The 24,374-nt window shown below is 40.9% G+C and overlaps 1 protein-coding gene across 1 annotated transcript; it reads left to right on the top strand.

Moving 5' to 3' along the window:
* The first annotated feature begins 1,820 nt into the window (after window positions 1-1,820).
* LOC114245488 (protein obstructor-E) lies at window positions 1,821-24,374 on the top strand. The gene is made up of 5 exons (XM_028177668.2): window positions 1,821-1,959; window positions 20,463-20,521; window positions 21,146-21,308; window positions 23,032-23,226; window positions 23,604-24,374. Exons 1-5 carry the CDS (start codon window positions 1,917-1,919, stop codon window positions 23,822-23,824), a joined length of 681 nt encoding a protein of 226 aa, XP_028033469.2. The 5' UTR covers window positions 1,821-1,916; the 3' UTR covers window positions 23,825-24,374.

Below are 24,374 nucleotides of genomic sequence, written 5' to 3'. Positions count from 1 at the left end.
TGTCAATACGGATTGATTTGAATATAATCGTCTCCTTCAAAGAATACGGTACAAAACCTGCATTAAATAAAGGTTAATAGTTAACCTGTTATTTATCTAAGATGTCGTTCCGAAGAGTTTTGTGACTGCCAATGGAATACAAAGTCAATAATTCGTTTTTCTGATTTACCAATAATTGTCCAAAAGTCAGATTGCCGGCTTTGATAATAGTCGACTCATATATAGCTTTTGTCTGGTTTGGACGAGGTGCTTCGCTAATACATATGTTATTTTTTCTTTGGCAATGTCTCAACCTTCCAGTATTAAGTACTTATAATTATCTTACTTGAATAACACGCAACGACGGGGTAGCCGTTGTACTGTTAAAAGTGAGACCTTACAACTTATGTCTCAAGGTGGGTGTCGGCATTTACGTTGTAGATGTCTATGTGCTCCGGTAACCATTTAACACCAGATGGGCCATGAGCTCGTTCACCCTTCCAAGCAATAAAAAAAACCTGTGTAGTATATTTTGATCATCAAACCGAATAATCATAATAATGAGCAGTTGAACACTATGCCCGATGTCATGAATGCAGTCACGAATGATTGATCACACAATTGTTTCTTTATCATGGATTTCGCGGACGGCTCGTGGAAATTTGTTAATAAGCGAACAATCAACAATCTGATTATAACAATCGATCTATTTGATCTAACGCGAGATTGAGTATTAGCTACAAATTTCCAACGAAAACTCGTCCGATAGGTATTTGAAGTTAAATTAAAATTCTCAACTCAAAATTTCTGGTTAAGAATTTGAACAGGCCAACGGATCCATTAAACTGATTTATCGTCGACATTTTTTATGATATGATTTTTGAAGGCGATAAATATATTTTTTTTAGCTGCTTGGCATGTTTATCAGTGAAAACGGAGTTTCTCCGCGGAAATTATGTAATGTCCAATGAGTCAAGTCCGATATTTATGTGCCATCTACCTGTGTGTTCGAGAACGATATTGTCACACCGATCTCGGGGTATTTGCCCGTTTTCGTAATAGGTGACTTGGAGTCGGTTAACGAAGCCGTAACCCGTATCTATAGTTGAACGTTGAAATAAAATACTTTTATTGAAAATTATATGCAATAGCCGACTTCAAATATGTCGAGATAAGATCAAATTATTCATTGCCTTCGTAAAATTTCGTACTAGATTTTCAATAAAATGCATTTAAGAGACATTGTATTTTCCTTATGAAAAATAAACATTTTTGGGATATGACTATAGCAGTAGCGGATTTGTACACGCTAATTTACACAATGGCTGAAACAATTAGTTTTTGTGTTAGAGTAATACACATTTAAATATAACAAAATTTAAATGTTAATGAAATATCTAATATTTATACATAATCTAAATAGTCAACAGTTGGCTGTTACGAATAAAACTATAGAGTACAAGAAACTTTGGAAATCATGTAAAAAGACGCGAGTTAAACCGTAAAACTAGTTTGAATCTATAGTATATACGACACGTGAAACTAAAGAAAATAATATCCATCTAAATTAAAAAGGACGTTTTTTCCCCTACCTATTCGCTGGTAACCTAAGAGGCTATTCCAGCTATAACCGGACGGGTAAGTGAGCTCACGGGCTCAACCTGAGAGAATTTGCTAATACTAGCCCTAGTAATAGCAATGCTTCGCAGAATCTACCACGGGATCGGAATCGCGATCCATTCAGAATATCCGGCGAGAAACTCAGTGGGCAAATTGACCCGTCGAAAATAAATTAAATGTATTTTTTTTAAATCTGTACTATAGATATATGTGTTCAGCGTTGGACAGCGGGCGCTGTGTGTTAGCCCGCGCGCCGCCAGTGCTACCGGGCCAAGAACGACGCACAGACGTCGCGACGAACAAACAAACCAGTAAACATGAGTGCAAAGTTCCTTTATCTCGCCGCTTGCGTTGCTTTCGGTAAGACCTCTAAATAACTCTTACAATATACACAACAACAAAAAAAACTAAATCTATTTATTCTTAATACGTCAAGGTCCTCTAGTTGGCACGTTCCGGCTATTAGTCTGGTATTTCAATTTTAAAGGTTATTATGCTATTAAATAAACCCAGATATCGAATCAATTTAGCGAGCCAGCGATTAAAAATCGGCTTCCTTTAATTTGGACTTATAATTTTCATAATTGTGCTGCTAGAGGTGATGTTTATATATTTTTTTATATTTGATAGAGATTTTACATATTCAATATCAACTGGTTAATTACCGCTGGTCTGACGCTGTGGAAAAAAAATTACGTGAGCTCCAAGTGTCGGACTGGCAAGGGGTTGCGCAGCGCCGGGATGAATGACAAAGTTTATTGTCGCAAGCCAAGACCCACTTCGGGGTCATAGCGCCAAAGCTTATTATTTTTAGTAGTTTTTAGTAGAGGCTAACTTGATGTTAAGTAGTGGAGTAGTAGTAGTAGTAGTAGAAGTAGTAGTACCGGTTAATTTATTTTTAATAGTATAAATAGACAGAGGCTAACTTGATGTTAAGTTGTCACCGGAACTCAAGGACAATTGAATATGAAGTCTTTCACCTTGAGAAATGTGGTTGATTTTCAAATTGTATCAAAGCATCCTTCAAGTTGGAAAGTCGTGACTGCTTTGCGATTGAAATAGGCAATGTGGTGGTACCAAACCTGAGACGATTCACTACATGACCTTGTCTAATTCGGTAAATAGATGCATATTTGATTGGATTCATTTTCTTCTGAGATATTATCCCTTGTACCTATTTGGGACAAGGCGTAGCACGTAGTTACCATCATACTGCTTCTCTCTGCTGCAGATTTAAATATTGCAGTATAAATTGTGAGTCAGCAATGATGTATTGCCTTATAAATAGTAAGTTAACATAGGGGTATTGCTGAACAAATAGCCATCGAAAACAAAATGCCTCGTGAGATATCAAGATGGGCAGCGGAATTTACAGTTTGGTGGATTCTGGTCGCCCCGACACTTTACACTAGACGAGCCATCAGCTAGCCTGTGTGTGTGTACAACAATTGAAAATGTACGAATTATACATTTCCATGATGCTAAAAAAACATTTCTTTTTTTTTTCAATACAATACAAACAAAACCATTATGATTCAATTCAAATATTAAATCACGAATAAACAACTAATATTGAGCCCCACATATAATACCTAATACTTGTTTTATTAATAACTCGGTCGCAAAGACTAGACTGACTCGTTTTACAGCACACACATTTGCGGTTGAGAATGAATTAAAAAAAAAACTTATACATCACATACTTATCGGCAATAGGCAAAGGTTGGCTATTGTTTAAAGTAAGAATTTTTTTTCACATTGGACGTGCAACGATATTAATTGGAAAAAAAAAACGATCATTCCAATCTTTACAGTGGCTTCTTGTGTTATTGGCTCACAACACTCAAAATAGAGTTGCGATCTGTAACTGCTTTTTTGGTATAAAAGCAGAGCATTAAGTATAAATTCGTTTGTTAATTCATAAGGAGAAATTTAAAATCCATTTTAAAATTCATTCGTAAAAAAATACAATTCGAAAAAAATACATTCGTAAATACAGACAAGCGTACGGCCTTATGGGTAAGTTGTCACGGTCAAAATAAATTAAGACTTCTTACAGATATTTTGGATAATGATCTTTATGTTACTTATGACGACGCTTGCAGCTGAAAGTAAGTATTGTACTTTTTGACGAAGCATGTTGCTGATAACTTTATTTCTGTAATCTGACGAAGCATGTTGCGGATAATAACATGTACTTTTAGGTTAGGAATATTGTGTTCTTTTTTTATAATAAATAAATTATAATAATTAAAAATATATAAAAAATATATATATATATTTTGGACAATATAAGTATACAGCTCAACTGATATTGACCTTAAGTAACTCGAAGAGGTCAAAGTGAATTTAACTGCATCCCTCGGGACATAAGACTGAAGTTTGAATCTCATCAGTATAAAGTCTGAGCTATTCTTTAAACAAGAACGCTTGATTAATTTGTTGCAGAATTAGTTCGAATCGTAGCCATATTTAAAGGCACATTGCAGCCCTACCAATAATGCGTAAGATAAGACATATGTTGGTCTAATTCGGGTAAGATAAGTAACTGGTAATATACGGAACGCGGAGAAGGTCGTAGCTTGGAGCTCTTATATATTCAAATTTTACATTGAAACTTTTGTTAGACCGATTTAGATTTTTTGCAAATATCTTCTGTACAATGTGAACTGTCGCTACATATAGGGTCAAAAAATATTCATACAGAAATATGAACGTCGAAGATTGATATCGAGTGGTAAAAGGCTATTTCGTGTAAGCGACAGTTTTGTAACTTTATAAGAGACTCGCTGTACCCGACCGCTTCGCTGGGCATTTAAAATTAACTTTATTAATTCTCACTCCCACAAACATTCTCATCATTAACGCCCCCGCAACTGGTGTAGGGAGTCCAACACTCGTATAAATATTAGCCTATCCATTAAGTAGATGTATTTTCTACATGGATACCAAGTTTCAAGTCAATCGGATTCTTGGTTCAGTAGTTATAACGGAACATCCGTAAAAACCACTGTAGATTTATATATTAGTATAGATTCATTATAAACGCAGCGTTGGGCGTCCCCTTGCCCGTTGGACCGATGACTTGCGGCGATATGCTGGAAAAGATTGGATGCGGAAGGCGGAGGATCGTTTATTGTGGTGGAGTATGGGAGAGGCCTACATCCAGCAGTGGAGAGATACAGGCTGATGATGATAGATTCATTTAAATTTTGGAAAAAATATCCAAGTAATACTTCTTCAGCTATTTCGATGCAGCAAACTTAAGTAAAGTTCCATTAAAAACATTGAACTGTTGATGCCAATACCAAATTACGCACCTCGAATTACAAAATCATCATAAAGGTCGCGTATTGGGCGAAATGTTGTTTATAAACCAAATACCCTCCTTTCATCCTCGATATGTATTATTAGACTTCAATTATCAATGAACTGTTCAGTTTTTGAATTAAGAATCAGGTGTTGTAACGTACGCATATCGGCGCGGGTCGACCCAAATAGATCATATTGAATTTATATTTTATGGACAGGTCGCATGCGCACCTACCTGCGAGCCTTGAGTCTCGGACCTCTATTCCGGCTCCCTTTCGAATTTATTGAGCAACGGAGCAAAGGAAATCCAATTCGAAACAATTATCGGTGTGAGGCCGACTTTTAATTGTTGATAAGACCGATTGAATCGAATTAATTTGTATTTATATAGTTTCTGTGCACATTCCTAATGAATACGCATTTGAAAGAAACATACTCAATGTGCATGTGTAGAAAATTGCGTGGGGGCTCCTAATTTGAATACTAACTTGAATTAGTTACTAAGTAATTAATTGCCACGAAGAAGCAATAATATTGTGTGATATAATCAAACCCGAAGAATTTGGTATTACGGCTTCGACCTAATTTTTCGAAGTTAGTTCTTAACATTAAGGGAGGCGGAGCAAATACCAATTTAAAAAAAATCTGTTATAAATTGTTTTTGTACTCATTAAGTTATGGCACTATGTTCGGGACTGTCATACAAATGTGTCATACAAAATACTTTAACGAGCGTAGCTCATCTTTATGAATCATTTAATTTATTTTATTGTTGGGAATAAATGAAGTGTTAAATTTATTTAATCAACAGTACTCTTACGAGTGCATACGGTATCAACGACTGCTTTACATAACCGTAATTACGATTTGTCAGTAAAATAATAAAGTACCGCAAAACAATGAACACGCAACTTTCTTTAAATTTTAATCTTAATGAAACTGTACACTCGAACAAAAGACTTCAACGAGCTGTAAGCCTATCAATCATTTATGATGTAAGTTTATCAGTCATCTTAGATTCGCAATTCGTTGTAATAGAGGGGATTAACACTGGTTACGCTTCGATTTCCCAACTGTATTCGTTGTTAATGTGATTAATATCAATGAATAACTAAAAAAAAATTAATTAACGCAGTGTCACATATAACTACTCACTGGTCCGTAAAAAAGAGTTCAACGAGCGTCTTACGTAACCGTTTGTTATTAATTGACAGTCAATATTGTAAGTATGAATAGCTCCAAAATTCTTAAGGTATTCTTTACGGACATAGCTCTTTCACAGAAAAGAGTTCAACGAGAACTTTGTTGTAACCTTGTGTCAAGTTACCCTAGTTATAGTCATACCTTTTAAAATAAAGGTAAAAACTCGTACGCCGAACTTATTGTTTAATTTAAGTTAACTATGAGAAAACATATATTAAAGCAATAATTTATCATATTTATCAATAGAATATATGACACTGTATTTTGCTGTGTCTATCGTTCTAAATGCCCCCGGGTTGTTATTTGCACAATTTAATTTGATATGATCACGCCAGATAACTCGACACTGTCAACAAAAACTATAAAAGTTTCAACTCAATCATATAAATGAAAAAAAACCTCCAAACATTTATTATTTAACCAATAAAAATTTAATATGCTTAATTACGAATACGACGTGGGAGCTTAATATTTTCAGTGGCTGAGTGATTTATGATCGCGGCTCCAAACCCATTAACAAAGCTATTAAAATTTTCATATCTGATAATCACGTTCCATATTTTAATCGTAAAACATAAAATCCGGGCTTTGTTTTTTTATTTAATCATTATCGTTTCAATTAATTCTAATTTTAAATTTCTAATGTTTTTTTTTTGTTGTTGTTTCAAAATGCAAATTTAATCGCATCACTACCTCGATACTTTCTTCGCTTTCGTCGGCGGCTCTCAAAGTTGGATGTTGGAGAAGCGAATAGAATATTCAATATGTGATTTTGTTGCAAGACGCGCTGATTGTGAGGTGAAACCGCTCGTCGTTACGTAACCGTCTCGTTAACGTTTGACATCTGACACATAATGTATACGAATTCAGTGTTTTGCCGTTAAAACCTTATCTTTACGTAACCCGTCGTAGTTGATAATAACGCAGAAATGTGTGATCATCAAATAATCGAGTCGATAAAGATTTAAGAAAACGCCCCTATCAAACACAAACCACAGTAGAACATCTCCCTATTGTCGTCTTCTGTATGTATGTCGTAGTGTACAACCTCTTTGACAGGTCATACGGCCTACTAGGCATAGACTAAAAAGGAGACTTAACATCGTCGCTGTCAAACCAAAATCTGCTTTGTGCAAAAACTCTATTTTGAATTAACGAGTAAAAACATTTTCGTATAAAATTTTATATGAAAGTGATTTTTTAAGAACTGTGTCAAATGAAAGCTATAAGTAAATATTAAAGCTATAGGACACATAACAGTTTTTTTTTTATACAGTAGATAGGGCCGTGAACTATACAAAAAAGTCAAAAAGTAAAAATCTCAAAAAGTGCACATAGCAGATTTTGGTTTGACAACGACGGCATATATCAAGACTGTGACTCCGAGAGTGTGACTTTTCTAAAATGGACAAGTCAAAGAAACGAAGATCGAAGTCGTCGTGGCCTAACGGATAAGACGTCCGGTGCATTCGTGTTGAGCGATGCGCCGGTGTTCGAATCTCAGGCGGGTACCAATTTTTCTATTGAAATACGTACTCAACAAATGTTCACGATTGACTTCCACGGTGAAGGAATGACATCTATACTAATATTATAAAGAGGAAAGATTTGTTTGTTTGTTTGTTTCGAATAGGCTCCGAAACTACTGGACCGATTTGAAAAATTCTTTTTCCATTAGAAGCCGACATTGTCCCTGATGAACATAGGCTACTTTTTTAATTTTTTTTTTGGTTTCATGTGTGTTTTAATGTTTCCGAAGCGAAGCGAGGGCGGGTCGCTAGTCGTGTAATAAAAATGAAACCTGCAAAATTATAATTTGCGTAATTACTGGTGGTAAGACCTCTTGTGAGTCCGCGCGGGTTGGTACCACCACCCTGCCTATTTCTGTCGTGAAGCAGTAATGCGTTTCGGTTTGAAGGGTGGGGCAGCCGTTGTAACTATACTGAGATCTTAGAACTTATATCTAAAGGTGGGTGGCGCATTTACGTTGTAGATGTCTATGGGCTCCAGTAACCACTTAACACCAGGTGGGCTGTGAGCTCGTCCACTCATCTAGCAATAAATAAAAAAATATGTTTTTTTTTTAAATTACCAATTGTTTCGCCAGATGCTTTTAAATTTGTTTTCAACTTGAAAATCCAAGGCAATTTTGAAAATAATAATACGAATTTGTATTAATATTAATATATGTATATTACATTTAGAAATGAATTAACTTAGTAACAAATTAAATTGAGAAACAAAAATAACAATCAAACTCCTTTACGTTTTAGCAATAATACGAAATCGCACTTACAATGTAACTCAATATCTGTCATTAATCCTTATTAAATAGATAACGCCTCTATAAATGTATCTTAGATCAGATACGACAATAAAACAGACAGATTACATTTGTAATTGTTGTAGACGTTATCAAAACTACACAATCGCGTACGAATTATCAAGCTAATAAAACGTAATAATCTAGTTGGGTGCGACCAGAACACACTCCAAGGCGACCGACTCACGACTACTTTCCCCTGTGGCAACGCACGCTTAAAGTGCTGCAACAAAACACTGATTTAATTCAAAAGAAATAATTGCTTTGTTTCATAACTGTTATACGTCGTAATTAAAGTCATGTTACATATTTGTCATTAAGTCAAAAGAATTTTCAGATGAGCTTCAGATGAGTATCTTAGTGATCACACGCTTAAAGCGTGTTTACGGAAGACGCGATCATATCACTCACCATCAGGTGGGCCGTGTGCTCGTCTGCCTACACGGGCAATAAAAAAAAATTAGGACTTCTATCTCAAAGTGGGTGGCGCATTTACGTTGTAGATTTCTATGGACTCCAGTAACCACTTAAGACCAAGTGGGTTGCGAGCTCGTCCACCCATCTAAGCTGTAAAGAAAAAAAAAACGCGAACCTAATAATTTCAAAATGATATGATCTCTGGCGTGACAAGGAAAGTATTCAGGTTAATGGCAAATAGTTCAAAACAAATTGCTAACGAAATATCAAGGAACTTTATGCTATTTCTGTGGGTCCTATTTGGATTGAGAATATCTATTTGGGTCAGAAAAAAATACATACGTATCTGCCTGCGTTTAGAATAACTTCAGTTCAACATTGAAAACAATTAAACTATTTAAATAATTAAATATAAATTAAATTAAATTAAATTATCACATGTCTATAAAAAAATTAATCATTCAAATAACGTTTCATTATGACCGCCACTTGACCGCAACGACCGCTTACGACGCACGTCAAGGCCACTGAAAGTATTTCGTAGTGCCATAGTATTATTTTTGGCGACTACTCGAATTAGCGGTTCATTTCCTCACAAAATAACGAACGTCATAAAGGTTAAGTTAAGCGTAGACATACCGCGGAGACCGACGTCGTTGGTCGTTGACTATCGCCTCGACGACCCGTCATTCTTCGGGGTGGCGCCGCGTGTCTGGTTGTAGTGTTGACCGCGGGAACCCCCCTACTCTGACCGGGTTTTGACCCTGGACGGAGATCGGACGTCGGGTGTAAGAGTGCAGGGGAGTCATTTAGTGGGTGGGTCCTAAAATTCCTTGGGCCCGCGGTCTGCTTCCAACACCTTGCAGATCTTTGAGTCCCACATACCCCGCGCGCCCCCTAGGCGCGGGGATCTCGTAGGAGATTCGGCCTCCGGCCCGAAAAAAAAAGCGTAGACGTGAGTTTGGTTCACTGGGAACACCAACTGTCTACATTGATTGGAATCGTACTATATTCAATATTTTGACTGGTGGTAGGTCCTTTCGTAAGTCCGCACGGGTAGGTACCACCACCCCGCCTATTTCTGCCGTGAAGCAGTAGTGCGTTTCGGTTTGAAGGGTGGGGCAGCCGTCGTAAATATACTTTAAAATAGACTTTAAAACTTATATCTCAAGGTGGGTGGCGCATTTACGTCGTAGATGTCTGTGGGCTCCAGTAACCACTTAATACCGGGTGGGCTGTAAGCTCTTCCGCCTATTTAAGCAATAAAAAATAATTAATAAAAAAAAGATAGCAAAACACCAACATTGTGCTTAGTGTGAGTTTTAACTTCTCGATCGCGTAAAATTTAACTCAAATTTTTATAGAGTAGGAGCTCGCACTAAGCACGCACCACTATTTAGTACTATCTCAGTTAGCAGGAAGCGCATGCCACAAAGCTTTGAGAAAAAAATACAATGAATAAAAAAATTTAAAACTAAGAAAGCATGAATTGTTGACACTCGCTTGGCCATTCGATTTACGAATACTTTCATTTAGTAGGTTCGTACTTTATTATTTAACTGGTTCTTACCGCGATTTTCATTTATGATTAAAGAAAATCTTTTGAAGCTCTTCAAATAATAGTAGTTATAATGAATAAGCTCGGATCATCACGAAAATGTGCTCGACATTCCAATTCACTTTTTTTTATTGCTTAGATGGATGGAAGGACGAGCTCACAGCCACCTGGTGTTAAGTGGTTACTGGATCCCATAGACATCTACAACGTAAAAATACCGCCATCCATCTTGAAATATAAGTTCTAAGGTCTCCGTATAGTTTTACAACGGCTGCCCCACGCTTCAAACCGAAACGCACTACTGCTTCACGGCAGAAATAGGCAGGGTAGTGGTACCAACCCGTGCGGACTCACAAGACGTCCTACCACCCGTAATTACGCAAATTATTATTTTACGGGTTTGATTTTATTCCTTCACCATGTAAGTCAATAGTGAGCATCTGTTAAGTACGTATTTCATTAGAAAAATTGGTACCCGCCTGCGGGATTCGCTAGATACGAATGCACCCGACGTCTTAACCTTGAGGCCACGACGACTTCACGTCATTCCGATAGAGGCACCCGTCACGTGCGGACGTGCTCATCGTCCACTCGATCGCCCGGTCTTTGTTCGCCCGGCTTTTGTTAGCCCGGCCATTGTTCGCGCGGCCTGTGTTCGTGATACATCTGCCGACCAAGTGTGTTTCCTGGAAGCTTTTATTTGTTTTGTTTTAGTTATTTTTGTGTTCGTGGAACATTTGCCGACAAAGTGTTTTCCTGCAAGTATTTATTTGTTTTGTTTCTTTTTGTAATTTCTGTTTTGTTGTGCTTTTTCTTTGTCCTGTGGTAATCGCGCCGCATTGCCACCTGTGTTCAATAGAACCGCTCAGGTCCGAGAAGTTGGGGCCTCGCCGCAAGGCGAGTGTTTCAAGACCCAGGGCCGCCCCACCTGGGTACTCAGCGATCATGGACACTGTATTCGCGGAATTCCTCCGACTTCGCCACCCACAGCTCGCCTCAGAGTTTCTGGCCTTCAAGGCCAATCACACTGCGAGCCCTCTCAAGGACTCCGCCGCGCTCGCTGCTCCTGCGTCGCCGGTACCTGCGTGCAGAGCTTCTGCATTGAGCACCGCAGCCTCTGTCGTGCCTGCCGCTCCCGTGTCGCCTATACTGGCGAGAAAAGCTGCTGCGTCGTCCGCCGTGACCATCGTTTCAGCTGAGCGATCATCCGCGGCCTCCGTCGCGCCCTCTAAAACACCTACACTTGCTCGTAGGTCGCCTGCACCCGCCTCCTCGTGCTCCGACTCTGACTCGGACATGGAGGTCGACCTCGCCCCCGCCTCATCGACGGATGGATTCACCCTGGTACAGAAGGGTAAGAAGCGTGCCGCGGAGTCTCGAGCTCCCGCGGCCGCTAAAATTAGCAAAGCCGTGAACGCATCGCGCCCCCGCCCTCAGACTCCCGTTGCGCCCCCAGCCCGTGCCACTCCGTCGCCGCGTCCGGTGGCACAAAATAAAACCCAGACCCCTCCCCCGGTTATCCTTCAGGAGAAGGCAGCTTGGGATCGAGTTTGCCTGGCCCTTAAGGCCAAAAATATAAATTTCACGAATGCCCGTAACCTCGCGAACGGCATTCAAATTAAGGTTCAAACACCTGACGACCATAGGGCCCTCTCTTCTTACCTCCGTAAGGAACGTATAAGTTTCCATACTTATACGCTCCAGGAGGAGCGCGAACTCCGCGTTGTAATACGCGGAATCCCTAAAGAGTTAGATGTAGAGCTCGTCAAGGCCGATCTGTTAGAACAGGGCTTTCCAGTGAATTCTGTGCACCGTATGCACACCGGTCGCGGTAGGGAGCCATATAATATGGTTCTAGTCACCCTCCAGCCTACCCCCGAGGGTAAGAAAATCTTCAACACACAGACCGTATGTAGGCTCTCCGGTATCGCCATCGAAGCCCCCCATAAAAAAGGCACTCCTAGCCAGTGCCATAACTGTCAATTGTACGGGCACTCTTCCCGTAACTGTCACGCGCGCCCCCGATGTGTTAAGTGTTTGGGCGATCACGCCACGGCCCTCTGCGCTCGCAACCAAAAAACCGCGACGGAACCGCCTAGCTGCGTCCTGTGTCGAACACAGGGTCACCCCGCGAATTACCGTGGTTGCCCCCGAGCCCCTAAAATAAATCGCCGCGTCGCCCGCCAAAACCGCCTCCGAGCTTCCGGCCCAGACATCAAAGCCTCGGCACCCTCTGCGTCGCAGGCTAAGCCAGCGTTCGTTCCGGCGGCGGTGCCCAGTGTCTCGGCCTGGGCAAAACCGCTGCCGTACACGAACACGGCTACAACTCCCTCCTCCGCGATTCGTCCCGCCCCCGCGACTCGTCCCTCTCCCGCGACTTGCCCTCCGACCGCGTCCGAAAATCTCGCTTTAGCGATCGACTTCTTTCAGTCGATCAACTTTGAGCGCGTTAACGCTTTGGGCGACGCCATTCGCGCTGCCTCCACTGCACAACACTTTATCGCCGTTGTGCAAGAATACGCCGACGTATACGCGTCATTAAATACGTACGTCCTCCCCTCACTCCGCCGGTAATCAATGGCGTATATAAGTAGAATAAAGCCCCTATCCGTAACGATAGGATTTTTTAACGCTTACGGTCTCGCAAATCAACGTGATCAGGTTTCTGACTTTTTGCGTGACCATCAAATTGATATCTTTTTAGTGCAGGAGACCCTACTTAAGCCCGCGCGCCGTGACCCTAAAATCGCGAACTATAACATGGTCAGGAACGACAGGCTCTCTGCCCGTGGTGGTGGTACCGTCATTTACTATAGAAGAGCCCTGCATTGCGTCCCGCTCGATCCTCCCGCGCTCGCTAATATCGAAGCATCAGTGTGCCGAATCTCACTGACGGGACACGCGCCGATCGTTATCGCGTCCGTTTATCTTCCACCGGATAAGATCGTTCTAAGCAGTGATATCGAGGCGCTGCTCGGTATGGGGAGCTCTGTCATTCTGGCGGGCGACCTAAATTGTAAACACATCAGGTGGAACTCACACACCACAACCCCGAATGGCAGGCGGCTTGACGCGTTAGTCGATGATCTCGCCTTCGATATCGTCGCTCCGCTAACCCCGACTCACTACCCGCTAAACATCGCGCATCGCCCGGATATACTCGACATAGCGTTATTAAAAAACGTAACTCTGCGCTTACACTCGATCGAAGTAGTTTCAGAGTTAGATTCAGACCACCGTCCCGTCGTTATGAAGCTCGGTCGCGCTCCCGATTCCGTTCCCGTCACGAGGACTGTGGTGGATTGGCACACGCTGGGCATCAGCCTGGCTGAATCTGATCCACCATCGCTCCCGTTTAACCCGGACTCTATCCCGTCTCCTCAGGATACCGCTGAAGCCATAGACATCTTAACGTCACACATCACCTCGACATTAGATAGGTCATCGAAACAAGTTGTAGCGGAGGACTTCCTTCACCGCTTCAAATTGTCTGACGATATTAGGGAACTCCTTAGAGCTAAGAACGCCTCGATACGCGCCTACGACAGGTATCCTACCGCGGAAAATCGTATTCGAATGCGTGCCCTACAACGCGACGTAAAGTCTCGCATCGCCGAAGTCCGAGATGCCAGATGGTCTGATTTCTTAGAAGGACTCGCGCCCTCCCAAAGGTCTTACTACCGCTTAGCTCGTACTCTCAAATCGGATACGGTAGTAACTATGCCCCCCCTCGTAGGCCCCTCAGGCCGACTCGCGGCGTTCGATGATGACGAAAAAGCAGAGCTGCTGGCCGATACATTGCAAACCCAGTGCACGCCCAGCACTCAATCCGTGGACCCTGTTCATGTAGAATTAGTAGACAGTGAGGTAGAACGCAGAGCCTCCTTGCCACCATCGGATGCGTTACCACCCGTCACCCCGATAGAAGTTAAAGACTTGATCAAAGACCTACGTCCTCGCAAGGCTCCCGGTTCCGATGGTATATCTAACCGCGTTATTAAACTTCTACCCGTCCAACTCATCGTGATGTTGGCATCTATTTTCAATGCCGCTATGGCGAACTGTATCTTTCCCGCGGTGTGGAAAGAAGCGGACGTTATCGGCATACATAAACCCGGTAAACCAAAAAATCATCCGACGAGCTACCGCCCGATTAGCCTCCTCATGTCTCTAGGCAAACTGTATGAGCGTCTGCTCTACAAACGCCTCAGATACTTCGTCTCATCCAAGGGCATTCTCATCGATGAACAATTCGGATTCCGTACAAATCACTCATGCGTTCAACAGGTGCACCGCCTCACGGAGCACATTCTTGTGGGGCTTAATCGACCAAAACCGTTATACACGGGAGCTCTCTTCTTCGACGTCGCAAAAGCGTTCGACAAAGTCTGGCACAATGGTTTGATTTTCAAACTATTCAACATGGGCGTGCCGGATAGTCTCGTGCTCATCATACGGGACTTCTTGTCGAACCGCTCTTTTCGATATCGAGTCGAGGGAACCCGCTCCTCCCCACGACCTCTCACAGCTGGAGTCCCGCAAGGCTCTGTCCTCTCACCCCTCCTATTTAGCTTATTCGTCAACGATATTCCCCGGTCGCCGCCGACCCATTTAGCTTTATTCGCCGACGACACGACTGTCTACTATTCTAGTAGAAATAAGTCCCTAATCGCGAAGAAGCTTCAGAGCGCAGCCCTAGCCCTAGGACAGTGGTTCCGAAAATGGCGCATAGACATCAACCCAGCGAAAAGTACTGCGGTGCTATTTCAGAGGGGAAGCTCCACACGGATTTCCTCCCGGATTAGGAGGAGGAATCTCACACCCCCGATTACTCTCTTTAGACAACCCATACCCTGGGCCAGGAAGGTCAAGTACCTGGGCGTTACCCTGGATGCATCGATGACATTCCGCCCGCATATAAAATCAGTCCGTGACCGTGCCGCGTTTATTCTCGGTAGACTCTACCCCATGATCTGTAAGCGGAGTAAAATGTCCCTTCGGAACAAGGTGACACTTTACAAAACTTGCATAAGGCCCGTCATGACTTACGCGAGTGTGGTGTTCGCTCACGCGGCCCGCACACACATAGACACCCTCCAATCCCTACAATCCCGCTTTTGCAGGTTAGCTGTCGGGGCTCCGTGGTTCGTGAGGAACGTTGACCTACACGACGACCTGGGCCTCGAATCAATTCGGAAATACATGAAGTCAGCGTCGGAACGATACTTCGATAAGGCTATGCGTCATGATAATCGCCTTATCGTTGCCGCCGCTGACTACTCCCCGAATCCTGATCATGCAGGAGCCAGTCACCGTCGACGCCCTAGACACGTCCTTACGGATCCATCAGATCCAATAACCTTTGCATTAGATGCCTTCAGCTCTAATACTAGGGGCAGGCTTAGGGACCCCGGTAACCGTACTCGTCGAACTCGACAAAGAGGTCGACGTGCAACCTAACCCATGCATCAGCCCGCTGAGTTTCTCGCCGGATCTTCTCAGCGGGTCGCGATTCCGATCCGGTAGTAGATTCATTCGCGAAACAATTGCTCTTGAGTTGTTAGGTCTCCTTCGGAGGCGCTCGGGCAGTTGTTAGCAAATCCCACCCCTCTTGGCTGAGCCTTTGCTCGCCCACCTGTCCTGGTGAAACTGGAAAGGCCTTCGGGCCACCAGTAAAGTTTCAATCATAAAAAAAAAAAAAAAAAAAAAAAAAAAAGACTTCACGTAGTTCTAAGAGAACAAAAGCGCTCGTAAATGCTTAAAGTACTGCGCAACAGTGACGTGCAGTATAAATGTGGCACTGGACTTGTTAATGAGCGCACTAAATTTTTAAGCATAATAATTAGTAGTCACGGTCACGTTGTAGTAACTTCGAGAATAAGACCTAGTCTACAATATAGATATCGGGCAATCGAAGCAGAAAGTCGGCCGTACATTTAATTATTATTTTTAAAAATAGGGTAGCTTAGTCAAGCTTTTGTTCAGTTATTATAGAAGCTGGTAAATATCGCAACTTGAACACCATCAATCTTTTTGAGACAAGAGTTCGTAAGCTCAATTGTATTTATTACTGTCTTCTTACGTATATATCAGTCAATAATTTTTATTTGCAATTGTTTTGAAAGCAATTTTTATGGTTTCTGATTTTTTTTACTTCAGCACATGTAAGAATTCAAGAAACTGCTGCCTTTTGTATGTACTTCAATTATGAACTGTACAAAGTAATTATAAATTTTACAGCACTTAAATACATGTAACGTGTTAGATCCCCGCGTTATATCGGGAATAAGGATGTATTATTATACCAGAGACTGAAATCGCGTAAAACAAAAATGTGTTATAAGAGTACCGTATTATAAGGGGGATCACTGTAATAAGTAGTTTACAATGAGCAGTATAAGTCTTTGTGATTTCCCGATATTTCGGTGCGATTGCAAGCGACATGATCTTTTTTTTTTTTTATTTGCCTAGATCTGTGGACGAGCTCACAGCCCACCTGGTGTTAAGTGGTTACTGGAACCCATAGACATCTACAACGTAGATGCGCCACACACCTTGACATATAAGTTATAAGGTCTCAGTATAGTTAAAACATAGATCGTGGGTAAACTTCTAAAAAACTAAATGTCGTGGTAAGAGCCCGTCAAATAGTAGTGTCTATAAATAATTTACGTTGTGTACAGAGCATGTGCCGGCATTGTATAAATAATGCTACAAAAGTAAAAGTCCACGAGGTTGTTGATACCCTGGCCGACATAACGTTACTTCACTCACGAGGCGGTTTTGTTCATGAACGTTGATTGACGTCCTTATAACAATAGCGCTAAATTAATTTGACAGCTAGTGTATAAGTATGTGAACTTATCGCTAATGAACATTAATGAATTTTATCAGAATCGATTATTAAGCAAAATTTTTATTTCACACGAAACAATTTTATTCATTCCTCTAGATGCGTGACCGAGCTCACTCGCTGTTAAGTGGTTATCGGATCCCATCGATGTGACTATTGACTGACCTTGAGAGAGGAAGACAAAAACTCTATTATTATAATTTAAAATATCTACTATCCTACTCTCCAAATGTCTGCCTTACTGTCCTCCCTCCTCGCATCGCTTTCCTCAATACTGTGGGTCGTGACTACCCGGCTACATCATTCTATGCGGAGGTATACGGCACAGGTAAGATCTTGCACCGAGCGGGTTATATTGCTCGGTAGACCGACGGTCCAAATGTTGTTGTTCGGAACTTGTAAATATGCAAGCTTATCTTGAAAATGTCGTAAGCGAGATTCGGGCATCTGTCAAATATCTTGGGTTGTATGATAGCTACCCGCCACATTCTATACTGTACGATTTCCATCTATCTGCTGCGATCTTTGGTTTCGTGGAAGGCATCTTCGAACTTAATGTTTAGAAAATATCGAATTTGATTCCACCATCTCGTGTGACGGCGTCCTCTGAGACGTTTGCCATCTATCTTGGTCGCTTGCTGCTTGCTTTACTGTACATTTCCATATATAGGCAGGCAGTGGCTTGGTCGGTAGGCAGCAGTTTGGTTTTGCCCCTAGCGTTGCTGAAATCCATGGGCGACGGTAACCACTCACCATCTGGTGGGTCGTATGCTCGTCTGCCTACAAGGGCAATAAATATATATATATATATATATATATATTTTGTTTTCCTTCGTTCTACAAGGCGTTCGTGCATAATTGTTTAATAATAGAAACCAAACCACGGCTTATTTCGTTATCGATAAAAACTTCACAACTTCACATTCTAAACTCTTGTTTTATCCGGATTCTCGTTTATTTACGCACAGACTTATAGTATAGTATTTAAAAATTAAAAACTTCTAAGGAACCAGTTTAATAAGTTTTTTTTTTTATATATTTGTGCGACTTCCAAGCTGTTTCGCAATTAATCGATTCGAGGATCAAACAAATTATGCGTCACCTCCGCTGTCGAACAAAACATAGATTCAAATATCTAATTTGACACGATCACTATTAATTTACGATTTCAATAAGCAAGTCCACAAGTCGACTAACGAGTTGTCATTTAAATTCGTTCTAGTGTTTAAATCGGCTCATGACCAGCTATGCAGATTGTAGGAAGTCGATTGCTAAATATTAAAACAGTTAAGTTAGTACATTAATTTCGCAAAACTTTGCGAAACCATAGGCCGATACCAAAACGCCAATTTTATTTCGAAATCGGGGCTCGGCTGAACGAACGGACAAGTAACAACATAATTGTATCGAATAGGTACTGTTGTAGAATGTTACTTTATCTTTGTATCTAGATTTTAGTTTGCAAAGAAAATCTGAAGAAAGCAAATATTTGCTGGTTGTAGAACGTCTTGTGTGCGCACGGATAGGTACTACAACCCCCACCTATTTCTGCCGCGTTGCAGTAATTCATTACTGATCCGGCAATAGATTCATTCGCGAAGCAGTTGCTCTTGAGTTGTTAGGTCTCCTTCGGAAGCGCTCGGGCAGCTGTTAGCAAATCCCATCCCTCCTGGCTGAGCCCTTGCTCGCCTACATGTCCTGGTGGAACTGGAAAGGCCCCCGGGCCACCAGTAATCTCATAATCAGAAAAAATAACGATTTCAAATGCCGGGGCAAATTCTCGTGTGTTATATTGGATATCCGTAAGAGAAATACGATCTAATTACCGCTAATTGCGTCGTCCGACCTCAAACAGCGAGGCTTGCCCAACGGTCACACTTCACATCACGATTTCACGCGAGAGATATTGTATGAAAGCGTTGTGTCATGAACTAGAGGTTACATTACAAGTCTATTGACATCAGAGTGACTTCGATAAAAATACGCACACTCTGATAATACCGTATGCTTTTTCTTTGGTAGAAAATTATGTAAGAAATCGCGATCTCTCTTTAAATTTTTTTTTTTTCAAATATTCGTATAGTTCACCGAAAATTCCGTCGAAACAGTCAACCGGCCTAAGATATGTCAAGATGGATGGTGTCACTTTGCTAATTTTATAGGCTGTGGTAACAACTTATTATTAGATGAGTGGTAGTCGTCGTGGCCTAACGGATAAGACGTCCGGTACATTCGTGTTTAGCGATGCATCGGTGTTCGAATCCCGCTGGCGGGTACCAATTTTTGTAATGAAATACGTACTCAACAAATGTTCACGATTGATTTCCACGGTGAAGGAATAACATCGTGTAATAGAAATGAAACCCGCAAAATTATAATTTGCGTAATTACTGGTGGTAGGACCTCTTGTGAGTCCGCACGGGTAGGTACCACCACCCTGCCTATTTCTGCCGTGAAGCAGTAATGCGTTTCGGTTTGAAGGGTGGGGCAGCCGTTGTAACTATAATTGAGACCTTAGAACTTATATCTCAAGGTGGGTGGCGCATTTACGTTGTAGATGTCTATGGGCTCCAGTAACCACTTAACACCAGGTGGGCTGTGAGCTCGTCCACTCATCTAAGCAATAAAAAAAAAAAAAAAAAAGATGAGCTACTGCTTAGCTGATGAGCTTACTAGCTAGTATTCACAATATGGCCTTAACAATGAAAGGTTCTAATAATAAGTGTACGTTTAATTTTAATTATATAATATGAAGCTATTATTTACTTCATCGTATAAGTCGCCGGTGTATACGTGTTAAGTACCTACGTATTTTCTTAAGACAATTGGTACTCTGCGAGGTTTTAGCTGTGATCTACTATGAACTAGTACGAGTTAGTGTTTGTAAATTTTAGTTTCTATGAAATGTTTGAATGATGATTTTTTTAATTTTTTTATCAAATGTTGAATACCTGTCGAATAAAATAGTGAAATTTATCAAATAAGAAAATTACTATTTATAGGGTATATAATCTTGTAAACATGTGACTTGGGACCTTGTAATGAGCGCTGATATTTTCACTGCGGTTGCTTTAGGCTCCGCTTACTATACTCCAGTAACAACAGTTGGGCGATTTGTCTGTCTTATAGAGCCCTTTCATGGAATGCCCTTTCATAATCAAAATTAAATTAAGCACATTTATTTTGCTTACTTTCAGCTAACGCGGGAATACTTCTGGACCACGCTCCACCATGCCCGGAAGAATACGGTGTCCAGGTAATTTAAACTATTCTCTCTCAATAAAGTGTCTTCTCATCATCACTCTCCTGTATTTCTTCAAGTTCCAACATGTTTTCTCCTTCAATATTCCTCTATCCTATCCATTTCTTCGCTCACTCCATTCTTATACATGTCGTCCTCACATCCTCTTGTATAAGGTGTCTTCTCATACGGTCTTTTATTGATTTCACTAAATTACAAGATCATATTCTACGCCTTCATATGGCTATGAGCCGCGATAACCATTTAATACTAGGTGAACTGCGTATTTGTTCAACTATCTAGTGCATAAAACAAATCTAAACGTAGTTCGGAATTGTAAAGGTCAGGTCACAATTGATTAGAGTATAATGCGAACTTTGCCGTTTAAATCATAATACAAGGCTTCTTCACCTCAGAAATACTTAGAATAGTGGTCTTTGTCCGTGTGATTAACCCAGTGTTGAGTACCTTGAACTCACTTACCAAACCGGTACGTAGTTGGAATAGCCCCTATGCTACCAAGGATAAGGTAGCGAAAAAAATTCTTGTGAGATTACTGTACGTCCTACCAGCAAAAGACTAGTACTTCGTCGGGTTAAAGTCAAAATAATTACCATAAATGTTCATGTTCAATTTCAGGCATATGCGCATCCCGAGCAGTGCGACCAATTCTTTCTCTGCACTAACGGCACGCTCACCGTAGAGACCTGCGAGAACGGGCTTCTCTTCGACGGAAAGGGCGCAGTTCACAACCACTGCAACTATAATTGGGCTGTTGATTGTGGTCACAGAACAGCGAATTGTAAGGACATTTTTATTAGAGTATCTTTTTAAATTTTCAGGTCACCATTTTTGGAACGAAGTTCCTTATGGGACGATGTGGAGGGCTACTCTAACCGGGAAAAAAACGTCCGTAACGTAAGATTTTTATTAGTAATGCACACAGTGTACGACTTAACTTTGTAATAACGTACAAAAAATAACATATTTTTTATCATTCATTGACCACGATCTCAAAGCGTTCGTTTGCGTTTTACACTAACTCTTATGCAAACAACCATGAATGAATGTATCACAATAAGTTCGCACGTACCGAATGATCGTGAATTGTTGCTGTAAAAAAAAATAAGCAATAAAAAAAAAACCTTCAGTTTTATTTTCTTTATACCTCGAATAGAACTTTAAATTAATATTTTTATGATAGGGAACTTCGTTCCTATCCGGTGTCCCACGACACGACACATCTTTTTTTTACGTGTGAGTGATTAATGCTAGCCCAGAGGCCTTTCCAGTTTCACAAGGGCAGCTAGGTGAGCAAGGGCTAAACCAGGAGGTGTGGGATTTGCTAACAGCTACCCGAGCGCCTCCAAAGGAGACGTAAAAACTCAGCCCTCGAAGATACAAAAGAGTGAAGGTGCAACACAACTGGATATCCATGCCCGAAATTTCAATTGTATTGGATTTACGATTATGAGACCTATGAAGAAAATCATTGCCTCGTGACTGAAACAAGCGAGATGGTCAAGTCTACCATAACAATCAAGTCCTTATCACGTTCGACACATCGAAGTCGTCGTGGCCTTAAGGATAAGACGTCCGGTGCATTCGTATGTAGCGATGCAACGGTGTTCGAATCCCGCAGGCGGGTACCAATTTTTCTAATGAAATACGTACTCAACAAATGTCCACGATTCACTTCCACGGCGAAGGAATAACATCGTGTAATAAAAATCAAACCTGCAAAAATTATAATTTGCGTAATCACTGGTGCTAGGACCTCTTGTGAGTCCGCACGGGTAGGTACCACCACCCCGCCTATTTCCGCCGTGAAGCAGTAATGCGTTTCGGTTCGAAGGGTGGGGTAGCCGTTGTAACTATACTGAGACCTTAGAAATTATATCTCGAGGTGGGTGGCGCATTTACGTTGTAGATGTCTATGGGCTCCAGTAACCACTTAACACCAGGTGGGCTGTGATCTCGTCCACACATCTAAGCAATAAAAAAAAATTCTATACCTAAGCTGTAAAATCTAGAAAAGTGTAACGTACCTAAAAATATTAGTCGTAGGGTGTACTCATATCAAGCAATACTACTATGCCAGTGTTCAAATACCGCAAACAGGTACCAATTTTAAAAAAAGTGTCCCTAACACGTGCTCACGAACAACTTTCACGAAGAAGGAAAAACCAAAACCCGCAAAATTTGGGGACTACAATCTTACTCGTTTTGATATTAAGCATTCAGGCATTCCAGATTGAACACTGAGACAGCTGTCGTTCAATCCGCTTGAGACGTCAACCTCAATTCTCAGTGTGGATGGCGGTATTCATATTATTATAGTACCTATTATAACACTCCGATTTCAATAACCACTGAATCTAAGATGAACCATAAGCTCATTCACTCATAAGATACAACATAAAAATTACAGATGAGATTGTGGCCAAACTGACCCCCTTGACTACGGCTATGACTTTAGTCTCTATGATTTTATTAATACAAGTTATTTATACTCTTTACCACAGTGGAACCTCTATCAACACCCGGCTGCGAATACCAATTCGGCATTTACCCAGATAGCCACGAGTGCTCCACTAGCTACATTAAATGCGCATACGGTGTCCCGGAACAATTTCCCTGCACCCCAGGCTTGGTCTACGATGAGCGCAGTCACAGTTGCAACTGGCCTGATCTCCTCCAACCCTTCTGTAACCCCGAGGGTAAGTTCAAATCTTGTTGTCAAACCGAAATCTCTGAATTGTATTGAGTGATATATCTTCTAAAAGATTTTTTAGAAAATGTGGTTTTTTGAAAAAAGTCAAGTCTTGACAGTTGCTTCAGGTAAAAAAGACTAACCAACATACATGCTTTCACACATCTTCATTGTAAATGATAAGCAGCGATTTCACCAGTACTATGATCGTCCATGAGTGACAATGACCACTCGAGTTCTGGTGGTGATATTCAAAGTGGCTTTGAAAATCTGTAGAAGATCCCTCAGCAATGGAATTTTTGTGGCCATCTCTGTGAGGATCAACATAAAATTTACCAGTTTGTCTATAAATTTTGACAGTAAAAAAATGTATTATTCTTCCAGCTGTCGTTGGCTTCAAATGCCCATCAAAAGTACCAGCTAACACTCCGTCGGCTAAGTTCTGGCCGTTCCCCCGCTTCCCCGTACCCGGAGACTGTCACAGGCTCATCACCTGCGTGGAGGGTCAGCCCCGTCTTATCACCTGCGAAGAAGGAAAAGTGTTCGACGATCAGAACCTGACCTGTGAAGATCCAGAGATCGTTCCGCATTGTGGTCGCGCGTAATTGCCTTTCAACTGTATTGCAAAATGAAAACGACTACTATCCATAATTTTATGATCTTTGAACAGAGCCTCTCTAAAATAACAATAAGCTTTTATTATTATTTAACAAATTGCAAGTTTTAATAATTAAAACTACGCTTGATTAAAATTCTTGTAAAGTAATCAAACTACCTAACTAAAATTACTACAAAAATAAAAAAGAGATAAACTTTGATTTGAAATGACGTACTTGCCTATAAATATACTCGTACATAGTTCGTTTTCGTTTTGTGATGCTTTACCTAACTTATTTACTCTGAGATTGGATCCTTCTCAAATAATTCTATTTATTTCCCTATAACCATCAGAAAATAATGATTACAAATTTAAACGAGCAAATCAGTTGCCGAATAATTTAAAATAACCACGTGATATTAGGTTACCATATAATTTATATCTGAGACATAAATATATATATATTTTGCATATTTCTGTAAATATACCATTTGAGATGTGAAAATGTAAATACGAGAGAGAATATTGATACCAATAAAACATATAAAAAAAATAAA

The sequence above is a fragment of the Bombyx mandarina genome, chromosome 15 (genome assembly GCF_030267445.1).
Source record: "Bombyx mandarina strain Sakado chromosome 15, ASM3026744v2".
Lineage (NCBI taxonomy): Eukaryota > Metazoa > Arthropoda > Insecta > Lepidoptera > Bombycidae > Bombyx > Bombyx mandarina.
The sequence above is the reverse complement of the archived record's forward strand: the minus strand, read 5'-3'. Positions and strand labels throughout refer to the sequence as shown.